The 20,424-nt window shown below is 35.8% G+C and overlaps 1 protein-coding gene across 1 annotated transcript in view; it reads right to left on the bottom strand.

Annotated features, from left to right (window-relative positions):
• The window catches only part of PRDM5 (PR/SET domain 5), a gene marked incomplete at both ends in the record, with an annotated part of 85,030 nt that overhangs the window by 26,783 nt on the left and 37,823 nt on the right, over window positions 1-20,424 (bottom strand). Inside the window, 4 exons of the mRNA XM_084285991.1 lie at window positions 5,080-5,173; window positions 6,834-6,994; window positions 13,542-13,635; window positions 20,183-20,340. Coding sequence (XP_084142117.1) covers window positions 5,080-5,173; window positions 6,834-6,994; window positions 13,542-13,635; window positions 20,183-20,340 — 507 coding nt within the window. The remainder of the gene's footprint in view (window positions 1-5,079; window positions 5,174-6,833; window positions 6,995-13,541; window positions 13,636-20,182; window positions 20,341-20,424) is intronic.

The following is a 20,424-nucleotide window of genomic DNA, read 5'->3' as shown; positions in this document are numbered from 1 at the left end:
ATTATATCAGGCTCTCAATGCAGAGGAAGACACGTTTTAAGAAGGTAATCAGCACCTAAAGTTACAGGGGACAAGTATGATAAAATGTTTTCATGAGCTTACAAAACAGTACTTAGTTGTGGAAATGGAAACTGAAAAACGTAAGCCTAGCTATGTTGACACGAATGATATGGAAGCTGATGGTCTGAATGATTTTTGTTTGTTTGTTTAACGTAATTTCACAGTATCATCTTAAGTTCATGGATATGGAAGTAAATTTCCAAAGAACATTCTCAACTCTTCCTTAAAAGGAAAGCTTCTTTTCCACATAACAGAGAGCATAACATTAAAGAATGGCACATTAAGTAATGGCTGTAAAATGGCGTAGAATAAAAACATAAACCCTTTCAGAAAACATTTAAGACCTGTGAAGTTATAGTTATTTTATAGTCTTTTTATCAGATTGTCTAAATGTGATAGACACAAAACAAAGTTACATGTCCTTGAGTTTTAATCTATGTCTGTATGCACAAGCATTTTCTGAATGACATGCATGAGCATCAGTGGTACCTCACCAATACCTGTGTAATGAAGTAGGAAAAAGATTGCATGGAAAGGACAGAGTTACATTTAAAACAGACTCACTTTCCTTTTCGCAAAAATATAAGAATGTGCAAATATGAACTACTTCATCCCAACATTCATTGTTCTACAACTTGATGTGATACATACCAAAGATGGAAGGGATTATGATACAAATAATTACAAAAGAAACAAGACCAGTATCAGGCAGATAAAAAAACATGTATACATATTACATAGGCAAAACAATTATATATGTACACACACACAAACACACACACAAGACATCAATTAATAGTTTTAAATACCTATGCATAAGGCAACTGCAAAGCTGCACAAACCACAGACAGTAAGCGTTAACACTGAAAGCTGCTTGAAACTTTAGGCAAGTAATTAACCTCTTGGCCCACAGTCCTCAATCCCAAGAAACAGTCCATAGAACTTCTTTTACAATTTATGAACAAGCCAAGGAATTTATATCGCAGTCAGAGGATTCTTTTGCTGAATTAACCTCAGCTCCCTCTGACCCTAAGAAGTCGTAAACCAACAGGATACAGCAGAGGGAGAATGTGCTATAGTGTTTCAGCTGACCTACAGAGAGCTGTCTCTGTCATTCTAAGGCTAGAACCCCAGATGATGAATTACAGAGCAATATACTAGGTTCAGATGCAAACATCAACCCCTTCCCTCTTATACATGCACATGCAGACATGTTCACTCACCCCAAACCAGCTCAGTTTCTGCAAAAGGCCAAGTATTGTTAGGGCTCATTTACAGAGTCTTATTCTAAGATAAAAGAGGGAATAAAACTGCTTATTGAGGAAGCATGCATGCATCCGTGAGTAGCAGTATTTAAGAACATGTGCTGCATATTGAATAAAAGCTTCTTTTTGTATATGAAATATTAAGCATATCAAAATTACATGTCCAAAGCAGAATGAATAGGATACACAAGAATTTTAGCTTTTATAAAGGACGTATAAATAATAATAATAATTAAAAAAAAAAAAAAAGATAAAAATCGATGCACAATTCTTTGCAAAAGTACTCTGCCTGGCCTTATTTTGTAAATACAGAGCAAAGCCTCTTATACAAAGTAGCTAATAAAGGCTAGCCGACCACATGCACAGCAAATACACTAACACAAACATCTGCACCAGGACCTGAAACCTAATCTCTTAAAACATGAAGTTTCCTGCAATATTTATGCTTATGGTGTACCATTTAGTTGCACTGAAAATTTGGTCACAGCTGAAGGCTTATTCAAAACATGAATCAACTCTTGCAAATGGACAGTTGTTGCTTGGTTGGTTGGTTCACTTCTAGCTCAGAATTAGAAATGATACTTTAAAGTCTGACCAAAAAAAAAAAAAAAAAAAAAAGAGAAAAGGTGGCCACATTTTTAAACTGATTAATTCAAAACCACTGAATTTATTCAATATCAAGAGCACGAAGTATTCAACGCTGCGACATTTCAAAACCAAACATCTATCACTAAATAATGCAAGTTCGTGGCTCCACTGTTTGATGAACTCAAGATTTCTCAGAAAACGCTTGAAAAGTTTTCAAGGACTTTCACAACACAGTGAACTTTAAAAGACATCAAATCAGCACTCAGCTTTTTGTACTATTTCCAAATAACATGGATTCCCTTCATCAACTACCCTTACTTTCTCTTGAAATGATGCAAACTAACCCTCAGAAAGTTGTGCCCATTCTTAATCAGGCCCACTGAATACAGCTCAGCTTTTCCACACTGAACAGCAATTTCCTCTGGTGGTTGGTCTGCATGTATTATGATCTTGAACAACTTAGCTGAAGTCTGTAGTCACAGCACAAGTCAAAACCATCCCTCCTGAAATGCAACATAAATCTAATAATCTAATTATGCGTTTTTTCTCTAAACCTAGTATAAGGTATTGCACCATGTAACTTAGCAAATTTTTTAACCACAAAGAAGTCACTTCTGTCTGTCCCCATTTTCCCACCTTTCATTGGGATAATCAAGAAACAGTCAGGAACTGTAAGAGAATGACATTCCCCCCCCCAAAAAAAAAAAATTTGCAGATTTGTGATTTGCAAATCACAAATCCTTCCATCAAAAACATCGACATCACCATAGCAACTGGAAGGATCAAAGTTTATCACACAGACCATTATAAATGTATTTAATAAGACATTCTTTCCGAATTTGTAACTATCTTTAAAAAGGGTACTGCAAGATTGTTGAATAAAGAAGCCTTGAAAATTTCCTTCTGCAGTGAGATTCTTTCATAAGCTCTTTTCACAGTGCACATTCTGTTAACTCCAGCCTGTACCATCTCCTGGCCAGGCACCTTCTCCAGCCATATTCAATTTACAAACGTACTGGAAAACTTCAGTGCCTTTCTACTTGAAAGAAATTCAAAATGCCATTGTACTATTTCTTGCATAATAATGGCTAAAAATGTTGCAAGTCTCTGCCCTCAAGGTTAGAGGTCTCTGGTGTGTGGTTTCACAGAACTCACCTCATTCGCCTTTCCTATTTTTGGGAAAACCAGCTTGAGAGAGCTGAAACATTAAATGCAACTGGTAGCAGCACATGTGTGAAAAGCATTTTCACTCAGACAGCTATAAAACATTTTCCCAAAAGCCATCTGCACTATCAGCTTGAAAAACTAAGGCCTCTCTGCACTGTGCAAATTGATGTAGTTTCAGAAAAAGGCCCATGAAGTAAAAAAAAAAAAAAAAAAAAAAAAGGCACCCCACTACTAAAGGCAATAAAGCAGACTTGCCTGCAAAACACATTGGAATGTGAATCCAGAGATTTTATTGCAGAATTAGAGTAACATTTTGATATTCCCTTAAGCATTGGAAAATCTATAACAATCCTAATTTTTCATGGAAGTCTAGTATGCAAAAATAGAAGATTAAAGAATAACATAGTATCCTCATGAGATGGTAAGGTGAAGGTAAAGAAATATCCATAAACAAAATAATCTTCTGAAAAAAGTTAACACAATAAAAAAGTAGGCAGTCATAGACCCAGAAGTCTGTATTGCTGTGCTGAGTAACTAACACTATCAAATTGCTTTCTTTGTACTCCCACCTATGCATTTCTTTAAAGTACAGCCCAGGTTAGGAACAGGTTGGTCCTTCCAACAGGCACATTTCCCCAAGGATTCTCTCAGTCTTCATACGACATGCTCCATGAGTGAGATTTTTGTTTTGTTTTTTTTCCCTCCTCTGCATCTTGAGGAAGTGACAAAAAAAGAGCAAATTCCATCTTAGGGGACAGAAGACTGAAGAGAAAGACATAGCAGGTGAGATTGTGCAGGAAGGAGTTTGAAAGGGTTGAGAAGATGGAGATGTAGGTGGAGAAAGAACAAAAATAAAGAGGAGGAATGCACAGAAGAGAACTGTTGTATTGTGATTGTGTCTTAGCAGCTTGGACCTTCAGTGTCTTTTGTGCCTATGATCACACTACATGCTAACTACCTGCACAGAACACTTATACACAAACTTATATGCACATATTAAACAACTGCTATGAGGAGAAAAGATTCCAAACATGGAACTTAGCAAAGAAGAGGAGCTAAAGTTTGGCCATTTATCCTGACAACAGGACTGTGAAATTTGCTATTAGCTGGGGCAGTCAAATCTAAAACTGTAAAATATTTCAAACTAGTAAAGACCTGTAATCTCAACAGGCAGTCCTAATAGACTGAAGTGATTAAGACTTGCCAAACATAGAGGAAAGCCAAATGATTAGAAACCCCAATTCTATCATCTCCCCACAAACCAAATTTGCTTATGTGGAGTGAATGAAACGTCACAGGAAGACTCTGTGTAAACTGATGCTTTGGCTGCCAAAAGGAGATCGATACCATTTTATGTTGGAAACAAATCATCACAAAGAAACCCCTTTCAGTTACCTGCCATTTATTTGAAAAGAAAACACAAGCTCAGAAAATGAAACCTATCTAAATGACAACATGACTAATTTATTTTCAGTGATTTTACAGAAGCACATATGTAACGAATAGTAGGGAAAAAGTAGTGCAATCAGGGTGGCAATACAGACTCTGTTACATAACTCAGACCTAGAAATACTAAGAGAACAGCAGAATGATTTGGATGTTGCAACAGAAAATACATTTTGAATTATTTACAATAGAATGCACCCAAGGTAGAACGTTCTAATTTGGGTAATGTCTGGGCCATGATAAGGTCAGAAGTTACAATAACATGAGATTAGAGTTTTAAAACATCTTAGAAACCACAGACTTGAATGAACTCACAGTGTATGTTCATGTAAATACTCACATATACATATATATTCATACCTAATTACAGTTCAAAATAGAATCTGGTTTAATACATTAAGCAGGTAAAACATCTGAAAAGTGTGTTAAGCCTACCTATAAATTTGTATCTCTTTTTGTAGCTAGACAGAGCATTTGTAGACAAATTTAGAGACACCTTGGAATACAGTTAGATATTTTTTTTCCCTGTTGATTATAAGAAATATCACGGTACCTGTATGGCTTCGAATATGAACTCTCAGTGTTCCATTGCTTGCAAACTTCTGTCCGCAATATGGGCAAATTTTCTCTTTTTCTCCTGTGTGAGTCTGAAAGGGGCAAGCAAAGACAAGAATGAAAATCTCAACATAGCCTTAAAGTAAGAGAAAAAACATAGCCTTGAAATAAGAGAAATACGAACAGTTTAATTGTACTTGACAACAACCACTATTCTCTCCAACAACCGTTTTGTATTTTATTCCATCACATCAGGCAGAGATTCTCAGGTATTAAAGTGTTCTTTCAAATTTCTTCTAGAATTTCTAAACTAATCTCATATTAATGGCAAAGTTTTTTTTGTTTTTTTTTTTTTTTTCCAGTTTGCAAGTTTACAATTTCCCATATAGTCACTATTACAAAAGCCTAATTCACCTTTGTCTAGTTTCATGATTAAAAGAGTAAGCCACCCAAATTTCAGTTTTATTTCTCTGACAGTGGTGTCTAAAGCAGAAAATAATTTGATTACCCAGCAAGAGTAACCCAAATAAATGGAAATACTGTTTAAAAGTTTATACTGTCTCAGAATTTTATTTCATTATTAAATGTAGTTAAAGAGTTTTATCTCAACTAGTACAATTTTCCCACTCAGAACTTGAACTGGAGCTTCAAATTGTTTCTATGGAGATTTGTGTAAATTATTTCTGACATTGTCTCATATGAATGAATCACAGACATCAGTTTACCCAAAATATGAGAGACAGCAATCCTCCAAACCACAAGTTCTCACTGATTTCCGTCAATACAAATTGTGTATTGGTCCTTGTCTTGTTCCTAATAAATATTAGAATCAGACTATATTTACAGAATTGATCATGAGAAGAATATTGTAATTGTAATTGTCACTAACTAAATCAAAAGTTGAGATAGTCTTTTGAAATCAAACTTTTACGGCTAGAGTGCCTTTAAAAAATATATTATTTCAAACAGGAAAAAAAAAATTCCCATCTACACTGTGTGATCAACAGCAAGACCACCTTGAAATAAGTTACATGAATGGGTTCTCATTTTTCACACTACTTTCAACTCCAAGTTCTGAAGATTTCTCAGGTTATTGAATAATTCTTCCTTATAACTGTGAATAATCTTATAGTGGAGTATTTTGGATTACTTCATTTATGATTGTTAATTTAAATGGGATAGGAACAAAAATAAACTAAATTATATGTCCAGCTAACAATCTGGATTTCTAGCTTTGCACACAATTCGTTTTAGATAGGGAAATAATTGTTTGTTTTATTTTTCTTTTAATGAAAGGCATAGAACATTCTTAATTCTGTAAAGTTCTTCATTAGATTATAAAAACCTTATTTCACATGATACATATCATGCTGCAGCTGAAGAAAAAGTAAATAAGATATAATTTCAATACTGGATGGAGTTACATAATTTTCATTCCCTTACATCAGTGATATGAATGTTAAATCCACCTTGATTAGGATAGGGTTCTTTAGAAAACACTTACATATCTAACGGCAGCAATGGGGGATACCAGACAGACAGCTACTAATTGATTCCTAACAATTAATGCCTTCTTGCATATTCTGGATACCACCAATAACACCACTACTGTATTAAGCACTTTAGGGTATTAAGCATCAACACAGCTTTATACTGAGAAGTCAGCAACGCAGAAGCATCTAGGCATTTTGTGTTTAGCCACAATCTTAAGGATACACAAGGAGTAAATATGAAAGAATTTATTCTACTCACTTTTTTATGACTTTTCAGGACTGAGGGTGTCACAAAAGCTTTGTCACAGAGATCACACTTGTATTTCTTATGTCCATCATGTACAACTTGAATATGAACATTTAAAGTGTCCTTTCTTTTGAAAGTAGCATCACAATGATCACACTTGAAGGTCCTCTCACCTTATAAAGAAGAAAACAAGGTTTAAAGATACCAACTTTCTATGGAAATACACAAATTGTATTGTTTCATAAAAATGAATAAAAGCAGCAAAGATAATTGAAGAGCTAGATTCTAAGAACAGAAAAAGAAGGAATACCAAATCAGATAATAATGTCACTGGGAAATTAAGAAAGCAGAAGGTAGTTTTGGCAATAACATAGCCAGAAATGTGAGATTAAGCTCTATAGCCAAAGGCAAAATGGCTACCTGTGAAAAGGACCACAGGTTTTATCAGTACCTCCAATAACAGACTCTCCTTATGGTAACAAAAAACAAGATTTCATTTTTTGAAGCTTACATATTACAAGATTTCCTGAATTCAAGAGACTTCTCAAAAAACAAACAAACAAAAAAAAAAACATGCTTTGACTAACCTCTCATTCACATCAATAAAAAGAAACTCATATGACAAAGATGAAAATTTTAAGTGTTATAGTTGCTGTTCAAACTATAGTAATATGGTTAAAGCTTATTACAGAGACATAATTAATATTACTAAGAGTTTCAAAATTCAACTAAAGATCTCAGAGAGCGGAAGAAACATCATATTGTGAAAATCCATGTTCATGTTTTCAGAAAAGAAACAAGATATGTGATCCTGCAGAGAAATCATTGCAAAAACCTTCTTTTTATTGCTATTGTAAATGCAGAAGAGAATGTCCTCTTTTTATTTGTTAAATTCTTGATTAAGAATACATCTTAATAAACATCTGCAACATTCATTCAGAAATCAGTGGTGCTTAAGGTTACTTCCAGAACCACAGCCTAAACTGGAAATCACGTGCCTATATCTGAAAAAAAAGTTTTCCTAGCAACAAGTGCATTACAAAAGAAGACCACCATAATTTCAGGACTATCATCCACTTCTTATTTTTCAGGACAAATGTCTGAGCTGCAACCTCCTGTTACATTTGAGTAAGACACAGTCTTTATATGCAAAAGCTACTTTTTCTAGTAGCAACAATATACATATAGAGGTAACGTATTTCCTTGATGTGGCTCAACAAAAGGCTAAAATAATCCTAGTCTTGGTGCAAGTCCAAAGGCCAATATGAATGGAAATTGATTTCAGTATGCTGCATATTAAAGCCCATTTGATGCCAAGGCATTGGAAAATGTTTTTTCTTGATAACATAAGTGAGCGCATATTATTATACACATAAGTAACATATAAGTAATACATATACAGGGCTCCATTTTAGAACCATTTCTCTTCAGTGTTTTCATGAACTATTTGGATGAAGGAATTGAAGGTTTTTTGAGCAAGCTCATGGACAATACCAAACTGGGTGGAGCTGTTGACCCCATCGAGGGTGGTAGGGCCTTGCAGGAAGATCTGAACAAATTAGAGAGCTGGACAATCACCAACAATATGAAGTTTAACAAGAGGAAGTGCCAGATCCTGCACCTGGGAAGGGGCAACCCTGATTATACATACAGACTGGGGGATGAGAAAATGGAGAACAGCCCTGCAGAAAGGGATGTGGGGGTTTTGATTGACAGAAAGCTGGGCATGAACCACGCGTTGTGGACAGGAGGACCAAACATATCCTGGGGTGCATCAAGCACAGCATTGCTAGTTGGGAAAGGGAAGTGCTTGTCCTGCTCTACTCTGCGTTGGTGTGGCCACACCTTGAGTACTGTGTGCAGTTCTGGACACCACAGTATACATGTAAGACACAAAACTTAGAGTGTCCAAAGGTGGGCAACAAAGGGTGAAAGGCCTAGATACATGAAGAGCGGCTGAAGTCACTTGGATTGTGCAGCCTGGAGGGGACTGACAGAAGACCTTATTGTGGTCTACAACTTCCTCACAAGGGGGAGCTGAGAGTCAGGTGCTGAGCTCTTCTCTTTGCTGACCATCGATAGAACCTGAGGGAATGGTTTGAAAGTGTGACAGGAGGGTCAGGCCGGATATCAGGAAAAAGTTTTTAAACAAGAGGGTGGTTGGGCACTGGGACAGGCTCCCCAAGGAAGCAGTCATGGAAGCCTACCAGAGTTCAAGAAGCATTTATATAACGTTCTCAGACACATGAGCCTTTTTTTTTTTTGTGGTCTTCTGGGGACCTAGGAAGTTGGACTTAATGACCCTCATGGGTCCCTTCCAACTCAGATATTCTACGATTCTATGACAAGCGAAGCTTATAAACAGTGGTGCCGCAAGTACCCGCAGACATTTCAAAGCCCAGATAAGCTGCGTCCCTCCCCCGTAAATCAGCCACAGTTGTCTTCTCCCCAGCCCCTAAACTGCTCATTCTTTTTTCAGTTTGGAAACGAAGGCAGATTTGTCTTGGATAACGCAAGAAAATGCTAAAAAGGTATAAGAGTATATGTTGTCTTACCCTAAAAATACTTCCAGTCTAGCTATTCAGAAAAAAATTCAAGGTCAACAAGGATATATGCCTTTATGTGGAGGATTAACACTTATGCTGCTTCTAACTGCCTATTGAGTCTCTTCTGTTCTCATCTTGGGAACATGAGACCACACTGCTAACAAAGCGAGTCGTCTTGGGAACACGAGACTGCCCTGCTAACCAAGTGAAGTCATTGCTATTTTTACTACGTAATATCATTTCATTTCAACAAAGGGAAAATATTCAAGTAACTTCTGTTGAAATTTACTTCTCATAAGAACTTATACACTTATTGAATTCATTTAGTTGCCTATATGTTTCTTTGTCTCTCTTTTAATAACTTAGCTCCTGAAAACAAATTGAGAAAAAAAAGGAAGCAATACCAAACCATTTGAACAAATTACCATGTCTTCTAAAGTAAAAAATATTTGTATGATGTCCATACACTTACCATCATGATTTATGACAAGATTTGACATTTGTTGAGTCTCACGAGGATTCAACATTTTTATTTTACAGTTCTATTTGTAACCTTTCCTGTAATTTTCAGTACTGCACTTCTATTATGATAAAATAACTTTCAAACAACAACAAAAAATAATACAGTATTAAAAGATCAACCATTTTTTCAAATAAAAGTCCTCCAAAGCCAGGCAGTCAGAACTAACTAGTCTCTCCTGTGTACACACTATAATAATCTTCCACTATACACAGCTCTGTCAGCCAAATCCTGGTGTCAGTTTGGCAAAATTTTTCAACAAAGTGATGGGAAGACTAAAAGTAGTGTTTTTGTTGTTGTTTTTTTTTTTTATTATTATTTATTATTATTATTTATTCTTCAAACATTGTACTAGATAAAGGCAAATTATCATTGTTTCTCCTCAACTTCCTTTTTTAATCACAAACTATATACCTCACTATAGAAGAGCCATCAGAACACTATCCCCACTCACAGTTGGCTCGTTCAGCAGTCTTTGGCCTTTTTCCTTCTCTTTTTCAAACCATAAACAAAGACACATGAAAACTTCATAAAGAATACTAGCTGCAAAGAGTTTCAAAAGGTTCCTAAATGGCATAAAGCAAAAGTATAAATCAGTCACAACAAGACATGAGCATCAAAATTCCCTGAGCAGCTTTGAAAATCCTCTTGTAAAAAACTGCAGCAAAAAACAGAGCTACACAATTTATTTCATGGTATCTCATGTTGTGATAAAAAGAGAGATTTCGTACAGTAAGCGTAAGAGCATGCTGGTTGCTCAAGATTTGTCACTGCCAAAAACCAAAGTCTTTCCACTGCCTTTGGTAGATAAAAATATTATTAAAGGTAGCAAATAATTTTGAATATCTATGTATAAGAAATGAAGAAAGTATTTTCTTTCTGCATTTTCAGTCAATAGGTTTGCACTGTGCTAGATTAAGATGTTACAAAATAGAACATTAACAAAAAAATACACATATTCTCTTCAGACTTAGGCACTCTAGAAAGTGGAAACAAACAAAGTATATCATTGACTTCAGTTCTTGAAACCACTGAAGGAGGAAAACTTTTAAGTAGTGCTTAACATGAAACTATGATATCAGTACCTGCAAATGCCTCCAAATACGGAAGCAGAGTCCTGACATAATATATCCTACAGCATTTTTCCTCAGAAGTACATATCATAACGTGAATGTCTTTCCTTGGACTGTTTTTTTCTACTCCACTGATGTGCTCTCTTTATGATAAAAAACAAAACAAAACAAAAAAACAAAACAAAACAAACAAAAAAAAAAAAACAATGAAAAACAGGGCTACTTGTGCTTTATTTGAAAAGTGCAATGTTCAATATCCACTTTCATCAAGCCCTGTAAAATGAACTAATTATTATTTCTCTTACTATCAAATGTTCTGCACATAGATTTTTACACTAGAAAACAAATACATAAAAAGGATGATGTCTTTCTCAACAGATAAATTCCCCTTCATGTGTGCCTCCACAGCTCCAGAAAACCGAATGACCCAATAAACTGCTTTGAGTTTCTCATTACTGTCAGCCAGATCTCTTATGGCCTCATGAACCGGTATATTTAATCTTGAGTTTGGAAAATTATATGCGTGATGTCTTGTGTCTTGCAAATTTCAAGACAGGTATGCCTGAAAAATGAACTTTATGAAATATACTTATAGAAAATTAAGTTTGTAAAATAACATTTAAGGCATTCCATATCATTCTTCAGCATGCCCCCTTCTAAAACAATGGGATACTGAATTTAAAAGGAATGTATCGTGCAGGCTCAACTTCATTTTTTCCTAGAGATTTCAAGCTTCACAAACAAGTTTTTGTTTCCTACAGCACAGATCAGTAAAGCCAGCCAAACACATCTAGAGAGGGTTTTTTTTTCTCTCCTTTCTAAAGAAAGGTATGTTTCAGTGCTATGAGAGGCACTATCTCCCAAATGTAGCTGGACAATGCCTATAAATCTGCTTTATTTCATACCAACATAACCTGTCAATTTCAGAGTTATGTCATCAGGAGAAGAGTTCTATATTTCTTCACCTGGAACACAAGTTCTTGGACTAGCTGACCTATTTTTTTATTTTTTTTTTAATCACAGCCTTGAACTGAACTAGAACTAGATTCTTCTAGTCATAACTTTCACTTTTAATTTTGCTTATTGGTCTATCAACATTTCTTTTATAAAAGGATGATAGAGATGCAGTATGACCATAAAGGTTTTGGCCCATGTTCTGTTGCATTAAGGACTACTTGGTAAGAAGGTCTGTTGTTTTTTGTTGTTGTTGTGTTTTTTTTGTTTGTTTGTTTTGCAAAAAACAAGAAGAGACAATCTTCCCTGTGATAAACAAACATACCAAACATTACTACTTTAATGTTTTGACTTATTTTGGAGACAGTTTTACCTAATAAGGCAGAAGAAGTTATTAACTTTAAAAACCTTTGCTCCTCAACAAGACTGCTGTTGCAGCAAGGAAGGACTGATTAGGTCACAGGCTGAAATACTTGTATTTGCTTAAATGGTGGTGGTTCAGGAACACCTAAAGCCACAAATCACGTCCGATTCAAAGACCTCAAATTTCCTGAGCTCCCACACTCCTTGGGGGGAGGGGGGAAGGGGAGTGACAGGTAAAGCATGTTTTTATAGGGACTTTTACCTTTTACCAGTGCAGAAAATTCTGGACACTGTAAAATACTGCTTTTGGATAGCCTGCAAACATATCCACCTAATCCACCTATCACTGCATAGAACTTAGGAATACATATGTTACTGAACATTTTCAAACTCCCTCCTCCCTCTGTAACATTTCTAATGTTTTACATTGGATAAAGATTTTACAAAATTCGGTGCTTTGTGAAATTGTGGTAGGTTTAGAAGATAATTATAAAAGAAGAAGCCAAGCACTCCAGTCTAATAATTCATCTACCATAAACACTGTTATACTGGATTAAGAGAGGAAAGCCTACCTTTTAAATTATACCAATCTAAATATTCCTCATACCAAAGCACTGCCATCTAAGCTACAATAATTTTCAATCATGAATATTTTTCTAAAATCTAAACTGCTGACAATCACATAGTTGAGTGGCAGCTTAGGGCTCTGTAAACATTAGATGTAGAAAACTCCATAAAAATAAATCTTTAAACAGTCATTTAAAAAACAGTACAGACTGCCAAGAACACATTACTCATGAGGGAAAACGGCCATGGAATTCTTCTGGGCTGCTAGTTATATGCTACGGGCAGGAAACATTACCTTATAGTGAAGCCTGGACTGGCACAGAAGAGACAATCTCAGTCTCAGTCTCTCTGAAATGGATTACCTACAAAAGCTGAGCAAGCCACCTACTTATCTTTACTTCCATTTCTCCTTTCTTAAAATTTAAGTACTACTATGACATTTAGCGCAGAAAGAAGTATCATCAGATCTCAAAGCATGGACACATTTTCTACAGTGCATTTGGATTTGCATGTAAGTGCATTCAAAGGCAAGGTTTGAATTTGGCTCTGTATTTTCTAACTCCCAGGGTCAGAGTTCAATTTTAAGACTAATTTAACATAGCAAGCTGTATATTAGAGCAAGGTGCCATACATCTGTTTTTCTCAGTCAACTATGAGAAGCGAGGAAGTTCTTTTTCCTCTCTGACTTAGTACTTACTGTTATGGATTAGCAGATGCCTTTGTAGAGAGAATGGGGTTCGGAACAAAGCTTTGCATTCCTCACATTGGAATGGTCTCTCTTCAGAATGGGTCTGCAGATGAAAGACAACATGTTAGAGGCTCAGGGAAATCAATTAGCTGTCATTACAGTAATTATAGCTAATTTTCCAGACTGGATTCAGGAGGGGATATAATAACAAGTTAAAGTATCAGGGGACAGGGAATTAAAACAATCATTCTGCCATCATCTTGAATCCTAGAAGTCAGCATAGCAGCTACTGAATTAGTGTACCAACCCGGTCCTCAGAAGTGTTATAAGACACATGCATGTAAATAGAAACAAATACACAGAATAACCAGGAGAAAAACTACAAGATCAGTTTATTTCTTTGTCAGCACTAACACTGGCCTTACATACTCACTAATACAAATAAAAACCTTAAAGAGGTGTGCACAAAATCCTGATTTTTTTTTCAGTTAATGTTAACATTAAAATGAATCTGATTATCTCAAGATAGTAGTCTAAAATTTGGCAAAGAAAATTTCTCAAATCATGAGACTACTCTTGCATATCCTTGTTTGAACTTCATATTTTAAAAGAACCAAAAAACACACAGAAGCATCAAAACTGAGATTTTTGTTTGTTGTAATAAAATTTCACCATAGCTAAGAAACAGTCTCAATAGCCTTCAAAAAGAGAAAAATAGAAACAGCCTTCAAAGCCATAAATAAAATAAAAGGCTAAGTTTGGATGAATCTCACAAACTGCAGAGTTGCAGAAGCATGTTTCTTTTCTTGAGCTTGGGAAACATCCAGCTTCATCCTACTGTTGTAAATTTCCCTTTTCCTCTCCACATTTCCTAGTGATATTGAGTGCTATCCCACTATAGATAGTAAAGTAATCTATACAATTTATCTACCCAATTTCCTACTATTTTTTTTGTAAAGGAAAGCACATTTTTAAAGCATCAGTGTCTGAACATGGTATTAGCTTGCAAAAACCTTAAATGGAAACTCATGTGCCAAGGGGAAAAAGGGATGGACAGTAAACGTTCTGTAGTATGTACGAAAACAGGAGAATTAATTAATTTTGTAGGCTAGTGGTAAATACTAGCATAGTACATGTGCATATGATCCATTTCTGCTTTTGGAAGAAAACTTCCTAATACCCTATGACATTTATAGCTATCCCTTAAAATGGGGAGGAAAAAAAGGACTATGGGGAGCCAGTGTAGTAACTTACATGTAAATTCACAGCCTCAAAACAAGACTGATTTTTAACACAAACGTCCTCTCACGTACATGTAAATAACAGTGCCAAACATTAGAGTACTTGCAATGTTATACGGAGGTTTTGGACTCAAAGTGAGTTCTTTGACCCCAAGCCTACGTCACTTAAAGCAAAAATGCAAGCGGAGCACTGTCAAACACGTGGAATATATTACAAGTCATATAAAATCTGCTGAATCCAGCTGCTAGAGGTTTACATCACAGTTTGCATTAGCTGACAACCTGCTTGGCAACCTCAGCAGTCAGGCCAAGGATTGACAGGACATGAAGAGACTGAACTACCCTCTCACCTCAATAGGTGGTTCCTCCAGAACAGGGTTGAGACATATTGACGAGACACTGTGGGGAAGCTCGCAGTGCTGCTGTCTGTGCTGTACCTGTTCTGTGGATAAATAGAAGGGTTCAGTCTCTAGGGCTGTCAATCTGGCACCTTTCACGAGCGCAAATTTCATGTCATTTACTTTAAAAATGCCCTGTTTTAGAACACTTGAGTGATAGTTCTGAAGAGCACAGTCACTTGCATATAATTCCTTCTTAGCGTCCTCTTGCCAGTTCTACGCTTCTGACCAAAATACAAGAATTCACCTACATTTCTGAACTTCACTACAAATGTCTAACTAGTCATACCCACATGCAAGGGTACACAGATATCCCATCTCATCTGCCCCATCTGTGAAAAGCCCAGAAACAAGCTGTGCGTGTTACAAAAAGCCATGAAAATCTTAATGAGCAAAGGTATCCCCGCAAACAAACACATTAGTTCTAATACCGTCCTCCTATGTCCTACTAATAGGTTCCAGAAAAGAGAGAGCTTCCATTCAGTCACAGAAGGGGCAGAAAAATGTCAGCTGTCAAGACACATGCACTTTGAGATGCATGTGTCAACGCCATTGTCTAACCTCTTCACTTAGTTATGCAAGCCTGGGATCAACTATGAGCAGCACACTTATACTACAGGAACTCCAAATCCCAAAAGTGGGCCAGTACATTTGTCAAGCTTACATTAAATATTAAAAAATAGCTAACAAGTTTACTAAAAGCTGCTAGAAGAGACATAATGTATTAAATAGCCAAACAATCTGCTATATAATAGGATACATGTACATATCTGGTAGCAGGTACACAGTGCACACATAAATTAGGCTTTGTTTTTTAGCTACATGTAAGTACACAGCAGTACAAAGCAATAGACTATGCTCATACAATTAAATAACTGATTTTATTTTTGGATAGGGGTCCCAGCAGCATCTTGCAAAATGCACTAGACTGCTCTGGATTTGCATATGGAAAAATGGACTGCAGTTGCTCTCATGAGAGAGAGTTCTATAATCGCCTTCCATTCAAATATGATGAAACATCCAGTATGGAAGTCTGCAGCATTAGAATTCAGAAAAAGGTGGTGGTCAAACTAAACGATGTAAGTTATAGTCTCATTTTACAACCTGAAATAGAGTAGAATATAAGCAGTACATATTGCTAACATTGCAATTAGCTTCAGTGACCTGATGTTCTACCACTAAATAGAAGCTTTAGACAGTTTTCTAAACTATCCATAGCTTTTTCTGTACATCAGTAGCAAGCTAAGCCTTGAAATGCATTAAATGTTTGGATGCAGTACTGCAACTCTTTATAATCACAGCCCAAAGAGAAAGATTCTATCTAGACTAAAAAAATACCATTACTTTATGCTGTGCTACTTCTTCACCAGACATTCCCAGCATGCTGGAGAACAGAAAATAAAGCACAAACACAAAACGGATGTTTTTACTGTTGTCTCCTCTAGAGGAGATCCAAATTGCTGAATCAACATTTCCACTGTTAAAATGCCAGTAGGACCATAAACAACACTACAAAACCAAAAACTCCTTCTATATTATATACATTTCCCTCTACTTGCATATTCACTATGTAGAAAAACACAATTTATGATTCTATTTGATTACAAAAATTAAATACACTTGTTTAAGTTGTTTTCCATGTTTATATCCCCTTAAATACTTTACAATCAAGTAAACAATTATTTTCTAATTTCCTTATTTTCTGTTGGATACCACTGATTGCAGTATTTTGAAAGGTACAGAAACTATAGATGCTGGATTAGGCTCATTTGGATACAGTATGGGCACTGGCATCTGTCATCAGAAACCATACAAAATGAACTCATCATTCCACAAAAAGCCTGCACCTCCAACCCTTTAAGATTTGCAGATGGCCATTTTCAGAAGAATTCAGTGCACTTTTTGGACAGTCATATAATCAAAGCCACTAAGGATGGGCTTTTAAGGAATATCTCATGGCAGCCTTTCCTACAGTAGCATCTGTGGAAGTTCAAACCCAGCCCAAGGCTACCCATTCCCAGCAGAGAAGATGAAGGAACACAATTGTTTTAAATCATTATGCTCCCCAGGACCAAATATCACTGGATTAACCATAAACCCTTTAAAATCCCATGTCTGGTGACCTACTTCTGCTCACTGTCATTTCCTCATATTTTATTCTCTAAACTCATCCTCTATACATAGCAAAGTAGCAGATGGAGTGAAAACTTCGCATTGTCCTGTATAGAAGTAACCTGCATTACATGGCACAGAATATTCACATTCATCCAGTCTGTCCTAAATGAAAAGTGACTACTTTTATCTGTAACACAACATAATACTGTGCTCATCTCTTAATTTCAGATAGCATTCTCTTTCTCTTACTTGCTTATCTTAACATACCCTCCCACTGTTACGCCTGCGCAACTACTTTTGAATATGCAACGTTAGTGGAATTTTCCACTGCAATAACACAACTTTAATCCTTACACTTTGTCACAAAAAATGGAATCATATTCTTCCCATGACCACTCAGTGATTTAGTCTGAGCTTTTTCAAGACATTTGAGCTCTTTCCACACTGCATAACACTATCTCCAAGCAAGTGACAGAGCAAGCTTCACATGCACCTACACAGAGCAGCGTAGTGCTTGTGTGCAGCAGCAGTCCATCAGAGTGATACCACAAAAAGACTAACGGCTCCTGCCTCTCAGATCTGTGCCTACAAGGGTGTAATGAGTACTAAGTTAGGGTTCACATCCCAGCGCTCCACTAAACACTAAACAGAGTGGATGTGCTCATAGCAAAACCACTGTCTATCTTCCAGCGAAATGCAAGGAACTAATCTCCTTCTGTACCTTTGAAATGACCATTCACTTACATCTGAGAAATATTTTAAAGCATCTGTTGTGAGAGCCAAATGTCATTTTTATTCTGATATTTCCAACAAAAAAAAAAGAAAACAAACAGATCAAGTAGCTTCCATAAAGGAATAACACAAAAAAGCACTTATAATTTCAAGTATAACTGAGGTCAATTTTTCTTGCTTCAGAAGAAAATGAAACTTAGAGTGTGGTCTTAAGGGAGTACACACCTGAAGACTCATTAAAAACCTGAGTAGAACAAATACGCAAAAGTATGAGAAATAAAAGTTTACATTTCTACTCTTACCGGTTCATCATTTCTGTGACCAAGCAACAGAACTCTCGCTCTCTTCCTCCATAGTATTACAGCCCTGCCAAAATAATGGCACTTAAAACTATTTTGGCATCACAAACTAATGTATGCTTGGCTTACACCTTACAATTTTTTTTGTGTATACATATTTATATTTCCCTCTATTATCTACCACCTCTCCTTGTTTACCTTTGTTAAAGATATGTTACTGGACTGAAGATTTTAGGGACAGCTAAGGCCAAACCTAGATACCTTGTTCTGCTAATCAGTATCTTTAAAACTTCTATACTCAGTAAAAACATAGGTGTTTCAGAAAAGCAATTCCGGAGATCTACATCAAGTCCTGTCTCTCAGTCTTATCCCTTCATTTAGCAAGTGAAATTAGAAACCTAAATGTAGGTGGGTGAATATGCACAACTGTTTGGGTAAACTTTATGTAAAGACACAAATAAGTTTTTCTCATTATAGGACTATGTACAAACAGGTTCAGAAAATAAGTATTCCAACATGCTTTAAAGAATTCTGTCAAAATTAGATACTTGCTAACACTGTCTAAATTTTAATGTTTCTCCTATTATGTGGAGTCTCTAATCCTTGACAGACACAAGAACCAATTCTATGGCATTCTTTTATGCAATCCTTGCTTATGTTAATGGTGCTGCTGTTTTGAACAATGAATTGGGTCAAAGTGTTTGCTCATTATTCATACTTATCCCAAAGTCCACCCACAGCCAAAATTCCCCATCAGTCATCAGCTGCAAATTAACATGGGAAACACATAAAAACTATTTACTTAAGATACAGAAGTATCTGTCCAGTTTTCTATATATTTTCTTAGAATATATCCAATTTGTGTTTTAGACTTTAATGGGGCAGAATCTCACAAGATGTAACCACAACATATATGGGAGTGAATCTTGTCTTTCAGCAGATTTCTGCTTGTTTTCTGTTTTAGAGAGTCATCACCATTTACCCTATGAGAGGCATTATTATTACTCTAATATGATTCATTGCTGAAAGTGCAAGAGATAGTGCAAAGATCCTGTGCCAAATTCCCAGATGGCATATAACATGAGCCAAACTGCAAAAGACTTGTAAGTGTGGGTGTATCAGCTTCATCAAAACGGGGAAAGAAAAGGGAAAAGTTAAAAATAAAAATAAAAATAAAATACTGCCAAATATTGGGCACAAAAATAGAGATTTTCTTCTGTTTTATAATTCTGATACAGCCATTGTGGATACAGCTTTGCCATTAAATATAAACCCATGTTAAAATTAATGACAAGCATTATGAAAATTAGGTCAAGCAGATTTGAGTTTAAATCAACAGAAGCAGAGCATCCCTTCAGGAGCCTATTTCTCAGGTAATGTTTCTTCTGATGCTGTTTTAATGTGCGAACACTACTCAGTGCAAATCCAGTATAGCTTGGTAAGCATCTACTGATAAGTCTAACAACTAGGAATGACTGCAACAGGACTACAGTTTTATTCAAATGTGGTATTTTAAAAAATAAAATTGAAGAGATTTTAGATCAGTTTAAAATTTAACTTGAGATACTAATGTTAAAAAAATAATAAAACAAAACCAACAAAAAACAAAAGTCAAAATGGGAATTTATTTGATGCTTTTAATCAAGCAAGTGTGATTTCCTTCTTATTTCACTTATTTTGTTCTAACCACAATTATTATCTTGAGATTTTGCTTATAACAACAATCACTAAAAAAATACATTTTCCAATACTTTAATCCCATGTTTATAAGCATGCCAGAGCTTAATGTTCAACCATTTAAAGAAAAAAAAATCTGTAAATCTGAGGCTGGCAGACCTGTAAACAACAACAGCAGAGTGCTTTACCTTCTTGTGATTCTTGTAAACATTTCTGTGGGCAAATCCCTTTCCACAAAGCTTGCATTTATAAGGTTTATCTTCACTGTGTATTATTTTGTGTGCAGTCACTTGATCAAGTCGTTTGAAGGACTTATTGCAAACCTCGCAGGTGTAGGGGCGTTTTTCTGTAGAAAATGAGTGGGGGACATTTAATCTCCTGTTTTATACAGGGGGAGAAGATGAAAGGCAGAGACAGTCATCTCCTCAGA

Source organism: Netta rufina, assembly GCF_964035555.1.
Source record: "Netta rufina genome assembly, chromosome: 4".
Classification (NCBI taxonomy): domain Eukaryota; kingdom Metazoa; phylum Chordata; class Aves; order Anseriformes; family Anatidae; genus Netta; species Netta rufina.
The sequence above is the reverse complement of the archived record's forward strand: the minus strand, read 5'-3'. Positions and strand labels throughout refer to the sequence as shown.